The sequence below is a fragment of the Bos indicus x Bos taurus genome, chromosome 11, assembly GCF_003369695.1.
Source record: "Bos indicus x Bos taurus breed Angus x Brahman F1 hybrid chromosome 11, Bos_hybrid_MaternalHap_v2.0, whole genome shotgun sequence".
Taxonomy (NCBI): domain Eukaryota; kingdom Metazoa; phylum Chordata; class Mammalia; order Artiodactyla; family Bovidae; genus Bos; species Bos indicus x Bos taurus.
The window spans coordinates 105,085,605-105,104,368 of NC_040086.1; the positions used below are offsets into that span (position 1 = coordinate 105,085,605).

Below are 18,764 nucleotides of genomic sequence, written 5' to 3' on the forward strand. Positions count from 1 at the left end.
GGGCCTTGCGAGCCCTGCACGGGCTGTTTCTCAAGCCGCTCCCTCTGGCTGGTTGCTGGCACCCCGTCTGGCCCCCCCGTCTGGTCCCCAGCCTGAAACCTGTGGCCTGTGGCCTGGCTGTCAGTCCTCTCCTCAGGCCGCCGCACCTGGGGCCACAGAGCCCTCAGGGGTGCCCCGCCTCTCAGCACTCAGTCCGCTTCGTGAGCCCCCTTTCCTGCCCCTCGGTGGGCTGGTGGCCATGCTGCAGGCCCAGCAATCAAAGATGGGCGCTGGGGAGAGGTGCGGTGCTGGGGCCCAGCTGCCCCGGTGCCTTCTGCAGAGCCTTGGGCGGTGGGCCCGCCGTGCTTTGCCCGGGAGGGGCGGGGCCTTGAGCTGCTCCCCACCGAGCTTGGAGGCTCGAATGGGGCTCCTGCCCTCCATCAGACCTCTGTTCGCACCCTGGGGACAGTCTCCTCTTCAGAGCCACCTCCCAGGCCCCCCTGTTCCCCTGTTCTTCTGGCAGGTTTCTGCTTCTCTGCTTTTTGTTGTCTGATTCCACAGCAGCTGGTCTGGGTCCAGCCTCCTTTCCCTGCGTGAAGCATTTAGCCCAGTCGCTGTACCTCTTCCCTGTCAGCTCCCTTTTAAATGTCAGTTTCTGCCTGTTCTCAATTCCTATTCTGCTGCTTCTGCTTTACAGGTTTTGTATTTCCTTGATGGCACCCCACTCCAGTACTCTTGCCTGGCAAATCCCATGGACAGAGGAGCCTGGTAGGCTGCAGTCCATGGGGTCGCTGAACAGCTTCACTTTCACTTTTCACTTTCATGCATTGGAGAAGGAAATGGCAACCCACTCCAGAGTTCTTGCCTGGAGAATTCCAGAAACAGGGGAGCCTGGTGGGCTGCCGTCTATGGGGTCACACAGAGTCGGACACAACTGAAGCGACTTAGCAGCAGCAGCAGATGGCTTTCAATTAAACATATCCCCGGTCTTTTCCAGAAACTGTTTCATCTTGCAGCTCCTCCGGACAGTAGCATCCATGGGGTTTTTGCTGGTTCCTGCCCGTGGCCAAGCACAGGCTGCGGACTGCGGCTCCAGTGGGTCCAGGGCAGTGCACCCCGGCTCCACTGCTGTTGGGGCCCCTTCCCTGTTCTCACGGGTCCAGCGGTTTGCAGACAAATCCAGGGATGTGAGCGCCCCTGCGTCTGACACAGCGCTGGGGCTGTCCTTGGGGAGCCGCTGTGCTGCTAGCTGGCTCCTCCAGGCACGTTGAAGTCCTCCCAGGCTAGCTCACCTGTGTGCGCCTGGCCTTGCCTGGCCCGTCTCCCTGCGGCCGGCTTGACTATGACCCCGCAGGCGACTGGGCCAGCCTCTGCTCACCACTGCCCCTGGCTGGAAGGATGTAAGGTCCCCGAGGGCCTGTCCATGACTCTCTCGACCATCCTGTTGAGGCGCCGTGTGTGGGGCTGCTCGGCAGGCCGCCGCCACGCCAGAGCCCCGCCACGCCAGGGCCCCCACCCCCAGCGTCCCCAGACGAACACACGGGCCAGGTGAGCCCTGGGAGGGCCGGGGCCACCCCTGCCCCTCTACTGTCCACTGTCACGTGCCAGGCGCCACAGGGCTCTGCCACTGCCCCAGCCAGGGCCCCCTGAGGACTCCAAGCCCTGAGCCAGTGGCTCCACAGGCACCCAGGCAGGCGGAGCTCTGGTTCCCCAGCCTGCTGCCGGCCCGCCTGCCGTCGGTCCTCCTGTGCCCCCTGCTGGCGGGGAGCGGGCACACAGTGGGCCTGTTCAGGAGTGGGTGCCGGGGCCTTGTTTAGACGCCGTGGGGGCTACAGCTGGGGACACAAACTTGAGTCCCCACTGGCCGGCTCAGGGCAGCTCCAGCGTGTGGCCTGGGGCGCCCCACCCCGTCCAGCAAGCACACCAAGGGCCCGAGTGGATGCCACACCCCTCCCTGCACAGAGACTGGTCAGTGCTGTGCTCTTGCCAACTGTTTATTCAGACCCTGAACAGGTGACCAGTGACATGCACGTCCCCTGGGCTCATGACAGCCTGACCTGCATTGCAACCCTGATGCTGGGCAGCTCCCAGAGGAGGGAGCCCCAGCTCCCTGGGCAAGGCTGGGCCCAGTGAACAGCGCCAGGCCCCACAGGGCTGCCAGGGGACACGTGGTGCTGAAGGGCCCAGGGCCCAGGCCCAGGGGAAAGGGGTGGGTGAGGAGCAGGGGGCAGGGACACAGTGTCCTGTGCGCCCCGGGCCAGTCAGACGTGACCCTGGCTGCCCGGTGCTGAGCGGCACAGCTGTGGGAGGCGGTGTGTGTGCGCCAGCGTGGTGGAGGCCAGGCCGCGCTCCCTGCGGCCTCCCGGCCCCCTTCCTAAGGCATTCCTGTGGCGAGCTGCTCTGCCCCTGTGCGGTCTGGGCAGCACTCAGCCCTGGGAAAGGGTCCCGGGCGTGCTCGGCGGGCCCCAGCGCCTCAGTGCTTCTGGCTGGCGAACCAGGAGAAAAAAGGGCGCGGGCGCGGGCGCGGGGCCTGGAGGACGCGCACGGTGCGGGGCGAGCGCCAGGCTTTGATGGTGGCGTCGTCGCTGGCCGTCAGCAGGAGCTCTTGCTCCTGGGGGCTGAAGACCACAGAGTTGACCACATCCTCGTGCCGCAGCTTGGCCAGGCAGATGTTGTAGTGGCGGTCCCAGATGTAGCCGTGGCGGTCCTCGGCCCCACTGGGGAGGGGACAGTGCGGTGAGCCCTGCCCCGCCCCGCCCCCAACCCCGCCCCGCCCCGCCCCGCCCCACCCAGGCATCACCCCACCACCTGGCCACGAAGTCCCTGCTGACGTCCAGGAAGATGAAGAAGCACTCGTCGTTGGGCGTGTAGGCGCGGTGCGCGCGCAGAGCCCGCTTCACCTCCCGCATGGTCTTGAGATCGAAAACCAGCAGGTCGATCTCCTCGGCGATGGGTGGCGGCTGCATGGGGTCAGCCACCACCGAGCCGCTGGGCCAGGCGCGGCTGTTCACGTACAGGTACCTGCGCCGGCACGCAGTTCAGTGCGCGCCCACGGAGCTTCCCCCCGCCCCCGGGCTGCCCACAGAGGCCCACCTGTTGTCGGGGGACAGGCCCATGCCGATGATATGTCCGTGCACGTCGATGACGTGGTCCAGCGCATCGAAGAAGGCGTCGGAGCCCCGGCCCTCGCCCAGAACGGGCCCGGCTGTGGTCATCTGGTGCGGTAAGATCTGCTTGATGCCTGCAAGGAGGGCGGGGGTGGCGGCGGCGCCTCGGTACCTGGCAATTCCCAGACGGCTAGGGTTCTGCCTGCCCTGCATCCCCAGATCTGAACGTGTGTCTGCCCAGGGGTGAGTGGGGGCAGCGCTGGCCTAGAGCTGGGCCCCCGGACAAACAGAGGAAGGGGCTCTGCCCACAGGCGGGCCCGCCCCAGGCCCCTCACCGATCTGGTGCGGTGAGTAGGTGAGGCAGCCGGTGGTGAAGATGAGGAGCTTGTTCCCGGCGGCGGCCCTGCCCTGCTCCGGGGGCTTGGTGTGGCCCTGGGCCAGCAGCTTGGCCACCTTAGTCTCCAGCGTGCTCTCCGGCAGCGGGGGCTGTGCCCGGCCCTCCAGGAACCCGTCCAGGAGGCGCCGCAGGCCCTTGGCGCGGGCCGGACCCGGGTCGCTCTCCTCATCCTCGCCATCGCTGCCCAGGTCGAAGACGCGGGTGGAGTCTGTGCCGGGGGCGCCGGCGTCCAGCAGGAGGTCGGGGCTGTCGAAGCGGCTGCAGTCGGCCACCATGACGGTGCGGATGGTGCTGGCGTTGAGGTTCTGGATCTTGAAGAGCCGCTTCACCACGTTCACGTTCTCCGACTCCACGTCCTGGGGGCGGGAGCGCGGAGGTAGGCGCGGGCTGCGGGAGGCCGCGCCGGCCACAGGGCGCCCCCCGCGCGCACCTGGAAGGCGTTGTTGAGCCAGAGCACTGAGCAGGACGTGATGTCCCCGATGCGGTGCAGGTTCCCCGAGATCAAGCTGGTGTCGGTGAGCCAGCAGCCAAACACGTCGTAGGGCTTGTTGCGGACCCGGGACAGCAGGGCAAAGGTGTCTGGGGGAGCAGAGGGAAGGGGCGGGGCGGGCGGGGCTGGAGGGGTGGGGCGCAGGTGTCTGGGCAGAGGGTGGAGCGTTAGGGGCGGGGTGGTCGGGCCGCCCGCCCCCAGCCCTCTCTTACCTAGGCTGATGACCGCGATCTCGCCTGAGGAGGAGTTGTGGGGCCCTAGGAACACCCCAGACGCCAGCAGCAGCGAGTCGTCCTGGTTAAACTGGGAGAACTGGGTGTAGCTCCAGTTGTAGGGCCGCATGTCCGCGCTGTGCAGTAGCGAGATGGTCGGGTCGTTGTTCCAAATCTGCGTGTGGGGCGCCCAGCAGGCACGCCTGGTGAGCCCGGAAACCGCCATCGGGTGGGGGTCCCTTGTCTCTGGCCTTCAGACCACCCGAGGCCTGTGAGTACGTAGTGCTCCGGCGAGCTCTGGCCTAGCTGCACGCAGGGCCCCTGCTCATCTGCAGGCAGTTAGGGCCGCCCAGCCCCGGCCTCCCAGCCCGGGCGGTCGTCCAGGTTCCGACCCTCGCCGTGGGCTGTCAGCCCTGACCCTCTCCCCCCGGGGCCGCCGCCCTCACCTTCACTGTGCAGTCCTTGGAGCAGGAAGCAAACTGGTAGCCTGAGTGGGAGAAGCTGAGGTGCAGGACTTGGTCGGTGTGCTCCCGGAGCGTCTGCACCTCCACGCAGGGCACTGCGTCATAGAGGCGGCGGAACTCCTCGAACCAGGACGTGGCCGCTGTCGGGGGTGGGGGGGTCATGCTGGGGCTGCGGGCCTCAAGCCCAGGCCCTGGCAGCCGGGGGCCGCCCTGCCCACCCTCCGGGCCTGCTCCCAGGCCCAGCCCGCCGTCCCCAGCCAGCGTGAGGGCCAGTGCTGACCTGGGTGCCGGGGCACATCTCGGGCCACTTGGTAGTAGCGGTAGAACTGCTCCCTCCACAGGCACTCGTCCCTGGACACAGCCTGCCACTGGCGGCACGCCAGCCCGGCGGCCAGCACGTCGGCCGGGCCCAGGCTCAGGAAGATCTGGTAGACCAGGCTGTCTGGAAGCAGGGGTGTTTCCCCCTCGTCCATCGTGACATTCTGCCCCGGCGGCCCTGAAACACACGCACAACCCCTTAGCTGCCGGTGGGACCAGGGAGGACACTGGCCCCCAGGTCCAAGGAGAGGCACAGGAGCCCGGGGCTGAGCGGAGCCGAGCCAGCCCAGTGGGTGCTCCTCCTGCCCCACCAACTGCCCTGCTGGGCATTATATTGGACTGAGCATGTGCGGAGGGCCGGCTGGCACTGCCTGCACGGCCAAGGAGCCAAGAGCTTCCCCAAGCCCCCCTACACAGCCGTGCTCCTCGGACCCTGCACTCCTGAGGTCCCCCAAGGCCCAGTGAGTCCCTGAACACGCAGCTTCCCGGCCTGGTCCAGCTGGAGCTGGAGTGGCCGTGGGCTCGGGGGACCCACTGTCACCCCAAAAGTTCCCCTCCTCAGGAGGACAGGCTTTCTGGGTGGGGCCCTCTGACTTCCCCCCCATAGGATCCCGGGGAGACATCTGGTTGCCAGAGCTGGTGACCGCTCCGAGGCCCAGAAGGGAAGGGTCGGTGACCCCTGCGCACCATCTCTGACCTTGCTGCCCCAGGCTTCGGAGCGGTCAGCATGGGATAGAGGTCCTTCCCAGGAGAGACTCGGGGCCGGCGGGACGAGGGCCGGCCCGGCCGCCCGTCCCACACGCCGCCAGGAACACCAGCCGGCCCTGACCTCTGCCCTTTGGCCTGGGGGACCCTGCCAGGTTGACCGCAGGCCAGCGCGGAGACGGCCGGGCGGGGCGGGGCGGGGCGGGAGCGGGGCCGCCCAGCGCCCCCCACCCTCCCTGAGGGGCTGCCGGGGGCGGGGCCGCGGCTCGGGCCCCGCCACCCCAGTCCCGGCGGCCTCGGCGATTCATTCATTGGCCAAGGACGCGTCCGGGGAGTTGGGGGGCCGGACCAGGGGTCGGGGCGGGGTGACGACGCTCTCCGGGCTAGGCTGTGAGGGCCCGGGCCGGGGTCCGGACGCCGCCGTGACGACGTTCCCCGGGCGGGCGCACTCACCGCGGCCGCCTCCGCCCGGATGCGCGGCCCCCGCCCCGGCGCCCGGCCTCAGCCCACGGACCCTCTTCCGCCCTTCGTCGACGCTCCGGCCGCCGCGTCTCTATGATGGAAGCCGCCAGGCTGATGCCACGAGCCCCGAGGCATCGATGACCGTCGCTGGCCGAGCGCCACCGCCCGCGTCGGCCGTTCCTGCGCCTGCGCGTCAGGACCCCGCGGCCCGGGGCGTCCTTGTGCGCCTGTGCGCGTCCGGCCTCCCCTGGAACAGCGGCCCTGGCAGCGGGGAGGGGCGGCGGCCGTGGGCGTGGCTGCGCGCGGGGCTCAGGGTCGCGGGTTCGAGACCGAGCTCCGGCGTTCCGCGGCCTCACAGGCCCTTGCTTCGCTGTGGGGAGATGAACGTGCAAAGGGGTGAGCACCCGCCGCAGTGGAAATCACCGGGTTTGTGGACAAGAGAAAGAAAGGGAAGGTCGCTCAGTCGTGTCCGACGCTGTGCGACCCCATGAACTGCAGCCCACCAGGCTCCTCTGTCCATTCATGGAGTGTACAGTTCGTCGCAGTCTCCAAGCAAGAATCCTGGGTTGCCTTTTCCTCCTCCAGGGGATCTTCCCGACCCAGGGTTCAAACCCGGTTCTCCCGCGTTGCAGGTGGACTCAGAGCCACCTGGTGGACAAAGACCAGAGGTCAACTTGGACTTTGGACACCGGACATGGCGACCGGCCCCTGCCGGGAAGCACAGGGCCAAGGTCAGATGTCCAGGGTGAGGCTGAGTTCACTGGGAGGCTGAGTCGGGGGTTGCCTGGCCCAGGGCAGAGGTTTCTGGTGGCGGGAGCATGGGTGGACTTCCTGGGCGGGGCGGCTGGGCAGCAGTGGGCAGTGGACTCTGACCTGGGACGTGGCCGTCCTGCCCTGCGGGTCCCCTCGCCCTGCCCTGCGGGTCCCCTCGTCCTGCCCTGCGGGTCCCCTCGCCCTGTCGCCGCCATCGCCATGCTGACCCCCAGGATGGCAGCCCTCTTGACTCTGCTTCTGGCCAGCAGCTCCCTGGGTCAGCGGGTGCGGAGACCCCCGCGGCCCCCATCCCCTATCAGCACCATCCAGCCCAAGGCCAACTTTGACGCCCAGCAGGTAGAGCCGGGACGAGGTGGGGCAGGGGCCCACCCGGCTCTGCCGCCCCTCACACAGCCTGCTCCCCAGTTCTCAGGGACCTGGCTCCTGGTGGCCGTGGCCTCCCCATGTCGCTACCTGCAGGAGCAGGGCCATCGGGCTGAGGCCACCGCTCTGCACGTGGCTCCTCAGGGCTCAGCCATGGTTGTCAGCACCTTCCGAAAGCTGTGAGTCCCAGCGAGGACCCCTGAGCCCACCCCAGCTGCGGCCTCACCCGGGTCGGTGTGCCCCAGCCTGCTGGGCATCCTCCCATGATGGCCGTGCCCCCAGGGATGGAATCTGCTGGGCAGTGCGGCAGCTGTACGGAGACACAGGACGCCCAGGGCGCTTCCTGCTCCAAGGTGAGGCGGTGGCCGCTGGGGGTGAGTACGGCGCTGGCGGTGGGGCTGACCCGCCGGCTCCCCACAGCCCGGGGCGCCCGCGGGCCGGTGGACGTGGTCGTCGGGGACACGGACTACCGCGGCTTTGCCGTCTTGTACCTGGAGAGGGCGCGGCAGCTGTCGGTGAAGCTGTACGGTACGTCCTGGGGCCCTGGGGCCCGGGTCTGCTGCGCCCGCAGGGCTGTTGGGTGGGCTGGGTGGGCCCTCTCCTCCCTCCCGCCTGCCCCTGCTCTTCAGCCCAAATGTGGGGACAGAACGGGACGGGGAAGCGGGGCAGCAGGGGTCAGATCGCAGCCCGAGGCACACAGCCCAGCCCCCAGAGCGCCCTGCAGGCCCCTGCCCCGTGGGTGCCCAGGAGCCCGTGTGTCCTGCACGCAGTCCGCTCGCTCCCTGTGAGCGATTCCTTCCTGAGTGTGTTTGAGCAGCGGGTCCAGGGGGCCAACCTGACCGAGGACCACACCCTGTTCTTCCCCAAGTACGGTGAGTGTCATCCCCTGCCCCTGTCTCCCCCTGGCTCGCCGCCCACCCCCCACCTCCGGCTGCCCCTGACCCCTGGCCCGGCCCCCAGGTTTCTGCGAGGCCGCGGACCAGTTCCACACCCTGGACGGTGAGCGGGCAGCTCCAGCGGGCAGTATGTAGGGGGTGGTGCCCAGGGCCCCCTCACAGCTGAGACGCGTCTGTGCTGCAGAAGTGCGGAGGTGAGGCGGGTGGCCGCCACGCGCAAGGAAGGAGCCGGCCCGGAGCTGGACCTGCCACCCCTCATCCACCGCCCCCTCGAAGCTGCCCCTCCCCCGGGTGCTCCATGGGCTCTCATTAAACGTCGCAGCCTCAGTTGCTGCCTCTTCCTTTCCACCCTGGAACCCCGCGTCTGCCCACCTGTTCTGCTTCCCTGGTGGGCTGGAGGGCGGGGGCCCACCTCCTGGTGCCGAGCCCTCCCCAGGGAGTTGGGGGTGGGGAACAGCTCCTGGCCAAGGCCTAGGGCACCTGGCACCCTGCCCTCGGACCCCAGTGTCCCCTGCTCTGTCCCGTGTACTGGCGCCTGTCTCTCCTGCTCCCTGGCTCTGAGCAGGCCTGCCCCGTGGCCCCACTGGGCCGTCCTGCTGGGCAGACGCCCTGGTCTTCTCCAGAGCCTTCCCTGCAGGTCTCCCTTGCCTCCTGAGACCCCTCCTGGGAGCCAGGGCCCAGAGCCCCAGGGGCCCGTAGCCAAGGCAGGAAGGGCCCCTGGGGAGGAGCATGTGGCTTCAGGGGGTCAGGCAGGGAAACCATCCCCCATCACTTCCCGGGTCTGGGGCCCATCTGAGGCAGCTGGGAGCCTGCGTGGCCCTCACGGCCGCTCCAGGGGCAGACAGGGCCAGACAGGGCACAGGACTGGCTGGTGAACAGGACTGCCCCCCGGGGCGAGTCCGCGTGTGGCTGCGAGCAACAGGCGCCCCTGGGGGCAACCACGTCGGTGGGCCGGCAGGGGGCCCAGAGTGCCGGGGGAGGGGTGCCTGGACAGACGGGGTGGCCCCCAGGAGCCCACACCCAGGGTCTGCCCAAGGTCACCAGTCATGAGGGACCATAAGATGATCTCTAGCCTGTAGAGAAGAACTTTCTGGAAGGTGGGAGCCCTGAGGTCTGGGGACAGATGGGGGCTGGTGTCCCGCCCCCCAGCCTCTGCCTGGAGGGGCTTCTCCGCACAACCGCAGGCTGTTGGTAGAAGGTCAAGCGTGGGGATGGGGCCTCCCGCGGTCGACTGTGCGCCCTCCACACGTGGGTCCCGGCCAAGCTTCCCGGGACCCTCACCTGTGTCCCTGACAGCGGAGAGGACGCCAAAGAAAAAACCCGCGGTGCAGAGCCCTGAGAAGCAGAGACCAAAGGGCAGGAGCTCTGATGGAGCATCCGCTCCACCCCCCGCCAGGTCTGCTGGTGTGGGGGTGCCCAGCTCCGGGCCCACTGGTGAAAGCCCGCCCCCTGACCCGTCCTTTGAAGCTGCAGAGGACGTGGGCCAGTTCCAGCTGCCCCCAGGCCCGCCCGCCCACGCTCTGATGGGCCCCGGACCTGCGCCCTGCCCCCACTGGAGGCTGGCCTTCTTCCCCCACCTCTCTCCCACCTTCTTCCCCGCACAGCAGCCCGTGGCGGGCGGGAGCCAGGCCTACGCGACGGCTGCTAGTCGTCCCCGGGGCACTGCAGGCAGCTGTGCCTGGCACACACTGCCCAGCCCGCCCCGTCCCACTGTGCCCCCCATGAGGAGGAGGGTCGGCCCTCCTCAAGAGGACTTGGGGAGACCTGAGGGCAAATGGCGGCCCCCATGCTGGGGCCACACTGGGGCAGGAGGTCAGGGAGTGGGCCTCAGCTCGGCCAAAGCCGCCCCGTCCGGGGAGACTCAGTGTCTGCCCGATGGACATCTCTGAGATGCCCACTGCGTGTCAGGCCCCTGCCCCTGGGAGCTGAAGTCCAGGGCTCGCCACTCCTGATGCTGGTGAGGCAGAGTGGGCACAGCAAGACGGACCTCCCCCCCGGCCTCCCCACCTGGGCTGCAGGGAGGCCAGGCCACCCCAGGTGAGCTGCAGGCCACAAACAGGAGGGACCTCTGTCTGGTCCCTGGAGAGCAGGGTCGGAGACCCCTGGGCCCACCTCCGCGTGCCCACCTCCCTCCTCCCCCCGCGGGCCCGTCCAGACCTGGGCAGGGGGTACGGTTGCTGGGAGGAGCCCACAGCCCTCCAGGGCCCAGTGTCCACAGTGGGCAGGGACCATGTCCCTTGGTGCTGGGCTCCCAGCCAGACAGGCAGATGGGGCTGGCAGGAAGGGGAAAGTCAAAGACCCCGCCGAGCTGGGCACCTCATCACCCGGGCTGCGGCTCTGAGCTGGCAGTTCCCAGAGGCCCCCGCAGGCCTGGCCGCACGTGCCCAGGCAGGAAGGAGGGTCTGTGCCCTGAGTGTGGGCAGCTGCAGGCAGGAGGCCAGGCTCCCTAGAGCCTCCTCGGGCTTCTGGGGAAGGAAGGGTGCTCCCAGCGGGGCTGGGCTCCAGGGGCTGTGCCAGGCCTCTCGAGGGCTCCCAGGGCCCAGGCCGAGGGCAGCCCAGCCCCGCCGCAGCTCTTACACAGAGCTGGAGGCCGGGGACACCGTAGCGAGCGCTACGGCCTCAATGTTTTTTGATTTCACTAAAATGTGTAACGAGCTCTAGTTACACTTCAGGAAACGAGGTGAAGCAATTGTAGTTCTGGGTGAGTCGTTTTATATGCTCAGCCGCTCAGTTGTGTCCAACTCTGCAACCGCACAGACCGCGGCACACCAGGCTTCCCTGTCCACCATCTCCGGAGCTTGCTCAAGCTCATGTCCGTCGAGTCGGTCACGTCCTCCAGCCACTTCATCCTCTCTCGCCCCCTCCTCCTTTTAAGTTTCAGAATCTAGGGACTTCCCTGTGCTCCAGTGGCTAACTGTGCTCCCAACGTAGGAGGCCCCGGTTTGATCCCTGGTCAGAGGACCAGATCCCACACGCTGAAACTAAAGATCCCTCGTGCCTCAACGAAAATTGAAGATCCTGGCGGCCACGAGACCCAGCACAGCCAAATACATTTTTTTTAAATTGTTTTCAAAAACTAGGTGAGGCAGTTGCAGTTCTAGATGAGTCGTTTTTACGTGTGTGCTCAGTCACGTCAGACTCTGCGGACACGTGCGACCCCATGGACTGCAGCCCACCAGGCTCCTCTGCCCCCGGGATTTCCCAGGCAAGAATGGTGGAGTGGGTTGCTATTTCCTTCTTCAGGGGACCTTCTCGACCAAGGGATCAGACCCACATCTGCAGTGGCAGGTGGATTCTTCACCACTGCACCACTGGGGAAGCCCTGAGTCGTTTTGTGTAAAGATTTTATTGGTTATAATTGAGCTTTGCCTTTTAATTGTAAGAGTTGGCTTTTTATCGGGCTTCCCAGGGGTGGTAAAGAACCTGCAGCTCAGGCCTGGGGTGGGGGAGGATCCCCTGGAGGAGGGCCTGGTGACACACCCCAGCACTCTTGCCTAGACAATCTTATCAGAAAGAGAAACCTTGAAAAGCTTAGGGAACTCTGACTGGCAGTCTTGGTCAGGGAGTCTGGAAGGGCCATGCATGCCTGAGCTGCACTGACTCGGACCCCCCCACCCGCCCCGAGGGGATGAGGCTCCGCGTCCCAGCCTCCAGCACCGCTTCCCCACCGCGGTTGCAACACCAGCGGGCGTTTTCTGGCCACGCGGCTGGCGGGAGTTCCCAGACCAGGGACTGAACCCGGCTGTGGCCGTGAAAGCCGGGAATTCTAACGACTGGGCCACCAGGGCACTCCCTGTGCTCGGCGCTTCCCGGTGGGCACCTGCTGTCCTTGCCCCCGCAGGAGCTCCAGTGGGCAGGGGGCCAGGCCCCTGCGTGTGGGGACAGGGCCAGATGTCCCCCACCACAGAGGGGCCTCCAAGTTCCCCAGCTTGAGAGGGCTTCACGGGGGCTCACTCACCCTTCCCGCTCCCCTGCAGCAGTGTTCCTACTCTGCTGGGTGCACACGTGGAGGGGGTCGCCCTGCCTGGGGGGGAACAGGGCCTGGGGGGGACAGGGCCTGGGGGGGAACGGCCTGGGGGGGAACAGGGCCTGGGGGGGACAGGGCCTGGGGGGGGACAGGGCATGGGGGGGACAGGGCCCACGGGGGTACAGGGCCCGGGGGGGGACAGGGCATGGGGGGGACAGGTCCTGGGGGGGACAGGGCCTGGGGGCGGGGACAGGGCTGGGGGTGGGACAGGGCCCACGGGGGTACAGGGCCCAGGGGGGGATAGGGCCTGGAGGGGGACAGGGCCTGGGGGAGACAGGGCCTGGGGGGCGGTGGGAGCCCTGGGCCTGGGGCTCCGCTCAGGGCTGGGTGGGGGTGGAGGCCTCGCCTGGCCTCAGCCGCTGCAGGAGCTAACCGTGGCAGGTCAGGTGGTCACAGGGCCCTGGTGGGATGGCGGCACTTGGGGGCGGGCTGTCCCATCTGACACGCTGCTGACCGCCGCTCTCAGTCTCCCTGGAGGGCCCAGTGGGCGGGACGGTGGTGGGAGGAGGGCCCGGCCTGGTGCGGCAGAGTGCCCACAGCCCGAGGGGCCAGGTGCCGCCTCGGCCGGGTTTAGGATCAAGTGGGGTCAGCGGAGTAGGATAGGAGCTTTCAGAGGGGCTGGGGGCTGCCCCCCAGCTTAGGCGGAGCGTGACGGGTCCTTCGGGAGGTTAACCACCAGGTCGCTGAGGCCAGAGTCTGTGAGCAGAAGACCTGGCTAACCGGCCAGGCTCAGGGAGGTCAAGGCAGGGGGCTGAGCCCCCCAGAGCCCCCGCCCCACCCCAGGGCCAGGCCCTTCCCAGAGGAGAGGAGGCGGCCTGGGACTGAGCCAAGGCCTGAAGCCTTGGGCCCGGAGGCCAAGGGTGGGGGGAGGTGGCCCAGGGCAAGCTCGGGGGTCGAGCACAGGTCCTTCCCACGTCTGACGGAGCCCAGCACCCAGTGCCCGGCTGGAGTGGAGAGGAGGGCTCTGTCCTCCCCCAGGGGTGTCTGAGGCCACCCACGCCCTCCACAGCTGCCCTCCAGCCCCCAGGACCAGCGTGTGGGGCCGCCCCCGCCCGGCTGGCCTTCCCTGTCCCCTCCTCCCCTGCCCGCCTCCTGGGCGGTGACTCAGGTCCCCCCGGCCCTGTTCTGGCCCCACTTCGGTCTCGGGGCTGTGGAGCCGCCTGCGGGCTGGCTGCCCTGCCTGTTCCAGAGTGAGAACGCCCTGGCCCTGACCCTGACCCCTGGGTTCCCGCCTGGGACACAGCATTCTGTGCTTTGGTGCAGCTGGGCCGGCATGGGGAGGCCCCCGGAGGGGGCAAGGGGCGGCCGAGCCCGGGAGGCTGGCTCGGGGGCCTCCCCGGGAGGTCTGGACCCAGTGGGCACCCCACCTGCCCCATTGGCTTCCCACGTTGTCCAGGCTGTGACCCAGATGCCCCCATCTCTGGTGGGCAGGGCCTGATTGGGCCCCTCCCCTGGAGCCCACCCCCAGCCTGGTCCTGAGGAGGACGGTGCTGGGTCACACCCCCAGGCAGGCCCATAAAGAGGTGGGCGAGCCTGAGGTCAGCAGTACCAGCGGCGCGTCCCACCCCGTCCCTGCCAGGATGGGCCCGTGGTTGGCCCTGTGGGTGCTTCTCTACCTGCCGAGAGCCCTCCAGGGCCAGAGCCCACACACCCGGGCGGCCCCCAGCTCTGTTCTGCAGAGTTTCGAGGACAGCAAGGTCAGGGCCAAGGAGGGACGGGAGGTGCCCGCCAGGCCTGGGTGCGGGGAGTCAGCCAGGCCAGGTCTCTGGGCACCCCCACCATGGAGACCCCTGGCCTCTGGCAGCAGAGAACCCTAGACTCCCCTGTAGTCCCCACCTCTCCCTGTGGAGTTGGGGGGAATATCTCAGTCCCTCTGCCCAGAGAGCCCCCCTGGCCAGCATACAGTCCCTGTGGGGCCCCCCCAGCCAGCGTCACAGTCCCTGCGAGGCCCGGGCTCTCTCGGGCTCCTGCCAGCGTGACCGAACACCGGGAGCTGTTGCCGAGTGCAGCAGGGTTCCCGGCCAGCCCGGCCCCTGCCTACCCCCGGCCCCCTGCAGTTCCAGGGGGAGTGGTATGTCCTCGGCCTGGCGGGCAACACCCACACGGTAGCAGACAGGTCCCTGCTGAGCCCTTTCACGGCGACGTTCGTGCTAAATAAAAACAACCACTTGGAAGCGGCATACGCCATGATCCGGTGAGTGGAGGGGTCAGTGCCTCCGCGGCAGCTCCACCAGGGGCTCTGGCCGCACTCTCCCAGGGCCTTCCTCCTAACTTGATGTCCAGCACGAGCCGCTAACAACCTCACCCGGGTCTAGGGGGGCGTCTTCAAAAGAGGGGAGGCACGGACTAGATCACAGACTCAGGAGACCCCAGGGCTGGTGGATGCCAGGTTCCACTGGATCCAAGATGTCGGACACTGTGATCAGAGACTCCTCACCCCATCCCTCTCCTCCTCTCAGCTCTGCCTGCCCTAGACTTCCATTCAGGCAGGTTCTCCCCTCACAGGGATAAGACAGTGGCTTACACTGACGTCCTCTTCAGGATCAGAATTCCAGAACAGAAGAAATACCCAGGCCGGCCTGGCCGTGGTGTCTGATCGGCTCTTGAGTCCTGCGTTCCCCTGGACCCGTTGCTGTGCGGTCCAGGCGACAGGCACTCTGGTGGAACAGCCGGGATGACTGGTTGGGGAGAGTGGGGAGGCTTGATGGACAGCCCTGGGGGTGCCCTGGGGGTGCACAGCCCCCCTGGAGACGCTGAAACCACAAGGGCTTCCTTCCCGGGGCAGCTCCTCCAGCAGGTCCCGAGGCCTTCCTCGCCCACCCACCCAGAGATCTCTTTCGCTTGGGGTTCTTGGATCCCGGCATGAGACAGGAAGCCCGGAGGCCAGCAGCGGGGCACAGAGCAGCCCCCTGCCCCAGCTCTGTGCAGGCTCAGCCACGCCAGACCCCAGCGGGGAGTCTCCAAATCCTTACCAGCTCCCGATCCCTCGGGGGGCAGGGACTCAGTGCAAACACCACCTCCAGAAGCCTCCACTGTTGCTGTCAGTCGAGTGTGTTTGCCTGGCAGGGTCAGGGCACCAGGTCCTGCCTCCCAGCTCAAATCCAGGGCCCAGCCAGAGCTCTCCCAGGCACGTCACGGCCCAGAAACACCGTCCTTCGAGCGTGTGCCTCGGGTGCATTTCGGGTCTGGTTCCAGGCCGAGGAATGGTCAGCGGGTGGACCTGATGGAGGCCACAGATGGGTGGGCCACACGGCGCCAGAGCTCCCAGGGCTGAGGTCCCCTCCACGGGGCAAAGCCCCAGGGCTGCTGGGGCTCGTGAGTGGGCCCTCCTGGTGGGTCCACCTGGGGGCAGCCCCTGGGAAAGGCCCGGCCGGGTTCTGGAACCTTCTTCCTGCCTGTCCCCCTCCCCAGGGCCAGCGCTGTGTCACCTGGTCATATGAGCTTATTTCGCAGTCCCAGCCTGGGACGTTCTCGGTGGATCACAGTGGAGGTGAGGGGGCGGGGGGCGGGGGGAGGAGGGGGCAGCCTGTGGGCGCTGGCGGGGAGGCCTGACGAGGCTGCCTCGCCAGAGCCCGGGGCGGACCCCGAGGAGATCCAAGTGTATGACACGGACTACGCGTCCTTCGCCCTCCTACTCTCCAAAAAGCAGTCGGACCTGCAGAGGATCCTCAGGGTCAGCCTGCTGTGTGAGCCCCTCGCCCCAGCGCGGTCAGTCAGGGTGGGTGGGGGACAGGGAGGCCAGTCTACGTGTGGCTGAAGCCAGGCCATGCTCCTCGGCCCCCAGGCAGAATATGGGCTATTCAGACCCAGGTGCTGGACAAGTTCGTCTGCCTGGTCCGAGCTCAGGGCCTCTCGGATGACAGCATCGTCTTTCCAGACCTGACAGGTGGGCTTCTGCACCAGCTGGCGTCTGCCCGGGGCCTCGGAGCCCTGCGGGGGTCCTGCGGGAGCCCGGCCCACACCTGTGGCCCAAGCGTGGGGTCCCAGCTACCCCAGGGTTCAGCCTGAGTCCATATTGGGGGTCTCAATGCTCCTTGGTCTCCTCCCTACCTGCGTCCCCTTCCCCGGGGCCAGCCCCTCCCCCACGGTCTCCCTTCCCCTAGGTCCCCCACTCCTGGGTCACCCCCTCCCACTTGGGACCCCTCCCCAGGTCACCCCACCACACCCGGGTCACCCCCTCCCACCTGGGTCCCCCTCCCCCGGGTCACCCCTCCACACCCAGGTCACCCTTCCTAGCCGGGTCACCCCCTCCCACCCAGGTCCCCTCCCCCAGGTCACCCCCTTCCACCTGAGTCCCCCTCCCACCCAGGTCACCCTTCCACACCCAGGTCACCCCTTCCTGGGTCACCCCCTCCCACTCAGGTCCCCCCTCCCCCGGGTCACCCCTCCACACCCAGGTCACCCCTTCCCGGGTCACCCTCCCACCCGGGTCCCCCTCCCCCAGGTCACCGCCTCCCACCTGTGTCCCCCGCCTACCCAGGTCACCCCTCCACACCCAGGTCCCCTCCCCTGGGTCACCCCCTCCCCAGCCAAGTGCCCCTCCCGTCACCCCTGAGTTTCCTTCCTCTGCTCTTACACATGACAGCCACATGCACATATACCACTTCACGCTTGAACATATACCACTTACACACGCATGCACACACACGTGCACAGGGAGGATGCCCTCGGGTACACACTCGCTCACAAGCATGTGCAGCCCACCGCACACCCACCATGCTTGGCCACCAGGGTCTGCAGTGAGTCTGGCCCCATGGGCACTTCCCCCCAGGAGGTCAGGCTGGCAGCAGGGCAGCCCCTAGAGGTGCCTCGGCCCCCACCCCAGCCCCTGCCCCCTCCCTGCCTCCTCCCCATTCCCTCCTGAAAGCGACTGTGTGCACGTGTGTGTGCGTGTGTGCACGTGTGTGCACGATGCCAGTCTCTGTGTGTGCACGTGTGTGTGTGCGTGTGCACGTGTGTGTGTGCATGTGTGCATGATGCCAGTCTGTGCGTGTGTGCACGTGTGTGTGTACATGTGTGCACGATGCCAGTCTGTGCGTGTGTGCATGTGTGCACGTGTGTGTACATGTGTGCATGATGCCAGTCTGTGTGTGTGTGTGCATGTGTGTGTGTCTGTGTCTGTCTTGGTTTCCCTCCTGGCTCTGCCCCGTCCCCTGCGGCCTCCATCCCGAGGCTCTGTCTCTCCATCAGAGTGGTCAGTCCTGCCTGAGAAATGCTGAAAGATGAAGTCACCTCATCCCCCGCCAAACCCGGCCTCACTGCCCCACTCTCCCCGCCTCCACTCCCAGCATGAAATAAACTCACTGTGCTGGGACCTAGGAGTGTGAGCGACCGTGACCTTGGGGCAGGTGGGGAGGCACCCGGGTGGGGGCTGCCCTCAGAGCACCCATGCCCAGCCCCTGCCCACCAGGGGCATGCGCACGAGGGCGTGAATGTGTCTGCATGTCCTTGTGGGCAGTACTAGGTGGTTCCCAGGACAAGGCCCCTCATCCTCCCAGCTCCTTGCTGGGGGACCTCAGAGGCCTCCCTCTGCCCCCAGAAGGCCTGGAGGACCGGACACAGAGGCCCCAGGCTGGGGAAGGGGAGCTGGGCCTCCTGCCACTGAGGGTGCAGGGACAGGGACGCTGCAGAGCAGAGGCTGCCAGCCGGGACACCAACCTCAGTCTGAGCGCTGGGCACCACCCCTTCCTGAGTCTCTTCCCGGTGCACCCCTGGATCTACCAGCCGGGAGGTGTAGGGTGCGCCCAGGGCCGGGGTGGAACCGGCCCCAGGAGAGGGTAACAGGCATCCAGAGAGACCCTGCTGTGCCTGACCTTGGCCTCCAGGCGCATCTACCCTCAGGAGGACTCCACGAGGGGGTGGTCTAAAACTCCTCTGAAGGCAGCCCTTCCAGCATCCCTGGGCGGTGGAGCCTGGTCTCATAGACACGTCCACCGAGCAGGGTGTCGCAGAAACCAGGCGGGTTCTGGGACGGAAGCCTTCCTTGATGGCCCAGATTGACCCTGTAATAGACCCCAGGGGCACCGCGTGTGATGGCCTCCTGTGGTCATGGTTTGACGTCCCTCTGTGCATCTGACGCTCCAACAGCTCGGGTTGTCCAGGCACAAGCCTGCTCTGCCCGCCGCTGTGTCCCAGACCCCGAATGGCAGCGGCCACAGAAGAGGCCGTGAACACCTGCCTGCTGGGGGCAGGGGGCGGGCCCTGAGTGGATGGACGGACGGAGGTGGGGGGGTCAGCAGAGGGCTAGAGGTGTGCAGGTGGGTGGCTGGTGGGAGGACGGGTGGAGGAGGTGGGCGTGAGGGTGGCTGTGTTCTGACCGAGGGCTTGTGGTTGTGGGGTGCAGCCTTCCTTCCTGCGTGAGGATGGGCCTCTCCGCTGTGGACTGGCTACTGGGTGATGGTTCACAGGGTGGACCCTCCGCCGTGGTCCCTCTCTGTCCCGCTGTGTTTCTTCCTCCGTCCTTCCCCCGCTGACCCGTGGTGTTCTCCGTGGCCGGGGCCATCCTTAGAGGCAGGTCTAAGCCCTCGCCGGCCTGGGGCCCGGGCCAGACAGGGGACAGCAGCTGGGTGG

General features: G+C 67.5%; 3 protein-coding genes across 10 annotated transcripts; 2 read left to right on the plus strand and 1 right to left on the minus strand.

Moving 5' to 3' along the window:
* Window positions 1-1,955: 1,955 nt before the first annotated feature.
* On the minus strand, window positions 1,956-6,264 carry FBXW5 (F-box and WD repeat domain containing 5). 4 transcript variants are annotated; one of them, XM_027556904.1, is made up of 9 exons: window positions 6,126-6,262; window positions 4,930-5,145; window positions 4,632-4,789; window positions 4,186-4,360; window positions 3,914-4,062; window positions 3,422-3,839; window positions 3,073-3,220; window positions 2,788-3,000; window positions 1,956-2,696 (listed from the first exon to the last, which is right to left on the minus strand). In XM_027556904.1, the coding sequence occupies exons 2-9, from the start codon at window positions 5,120-5,122 to the stop codon at window positions 2,453-2,455; spliced, it is 1,698 nt and encodes a 565-aa protein (XP_027412705.1). In that variant the 5' UTR covers window positions 5,123-5,145; window positions 6,126-6,262; the 3' UTR covers window positions 1,956-2,452. The 4 variants fall into 4 exon arrangements, with proteins under 4 accessions (XP_027412705.1, XP_027412704.1, XP_027412706.1 ...); XM_027556903.1 differs by lacking the exon at window positions 6,126-6,262 and adding an exon at window positions 5,665-5,845; XM_027556905.1 differs by lacking the exon at window positions 6,126-6,262 and adding an exon at window positions 5,655-5,845.
* A 174-nt stretch (window positions 6,265-6,438) lies between these two features.
* Window positions 6,439-8,494, plus strand: C8G (complement C8 gamma chain). Of its 3 annotated transcripts, XM_027556907.1 has the most exons (7): window positions 6,965-7,244; window positions 7,314-7,450; window positions 7,554-7,624; window positions 7,692-7,799; window positions 8,042-8,143; window positions 8,232-8,270; window positions 8,352-8,494. In XM_027556907.1, exons 1-7 carry the CDS (start codon window positions 7,107-7,109, stop codon window positions 8,363-8,365), a joined length of 609 nt encoding a protein of 202 aa, XP_027412708.1. In that variant the 5' UTR covers window positions 6,965-7,106; the 3' UTR covers window positions 8,366-8,494. The 3 variants fall into 3 exon arrangements, 1 of the variants encoding a protein (XP_027412708.1); XR_003513574.1 differs by lacking the exon at window positions 8,352-8,494 and adding an exon at window positions 6,439-6,865 and having other exon boundaries at window positions 7,157-7,244; window positions 7,692-8,143; XR_003513575.1 differs by lacking the exon at window positions 8,352-8,494 and having other exon boundaries at window positions 6,954-7,244; window positions 7,692-8,143.
* Window positions 8,495-12,509: 4,015 nt separating this feature from the next.
* LCN12 (lipocalin 12) lies at window positions 12,510-17,817 on the plus strand. Of its 3 annotated transcripts, XM_027556909.1 has the most exons (4): window positions 12,510-15,684; window positions 15,764-15,880; window positions 15,979-16,080; window positions 17,385-17,817. In XM_027556909.1, the coding sequence occupies exons 1-4, from the start codon at window positions 15,057-15,059 to the stop codon at window positions 17,411-17,413; spliced, it is 876 nt and encodes a 291-aa protein (XP_027412710.1). In that variant the 5' UTR covers window positions 12,510-15,056; the 3' UTR covers window positions 17,414-17,817. The 3 variants fall into 3 exon arrangements, with proteins under 3 accessions (XP_027412710.1, XP_027412709.1, XP_027412711.1); XM_027556908.1 differs by lacking the exon at window positions 17,385-17,817 and having other exon boundaries at window positions 15,979-16,306; XM_027556910.1 differs by lacking the exon at window positions 17,385-17,817 and having other exon boundaries at window positions 15,764-15,867; window positions 15,979-16,306.
* The last annotated feature ends 947 nt before the right edge of the window (window positions 17,818-18,764 follow it).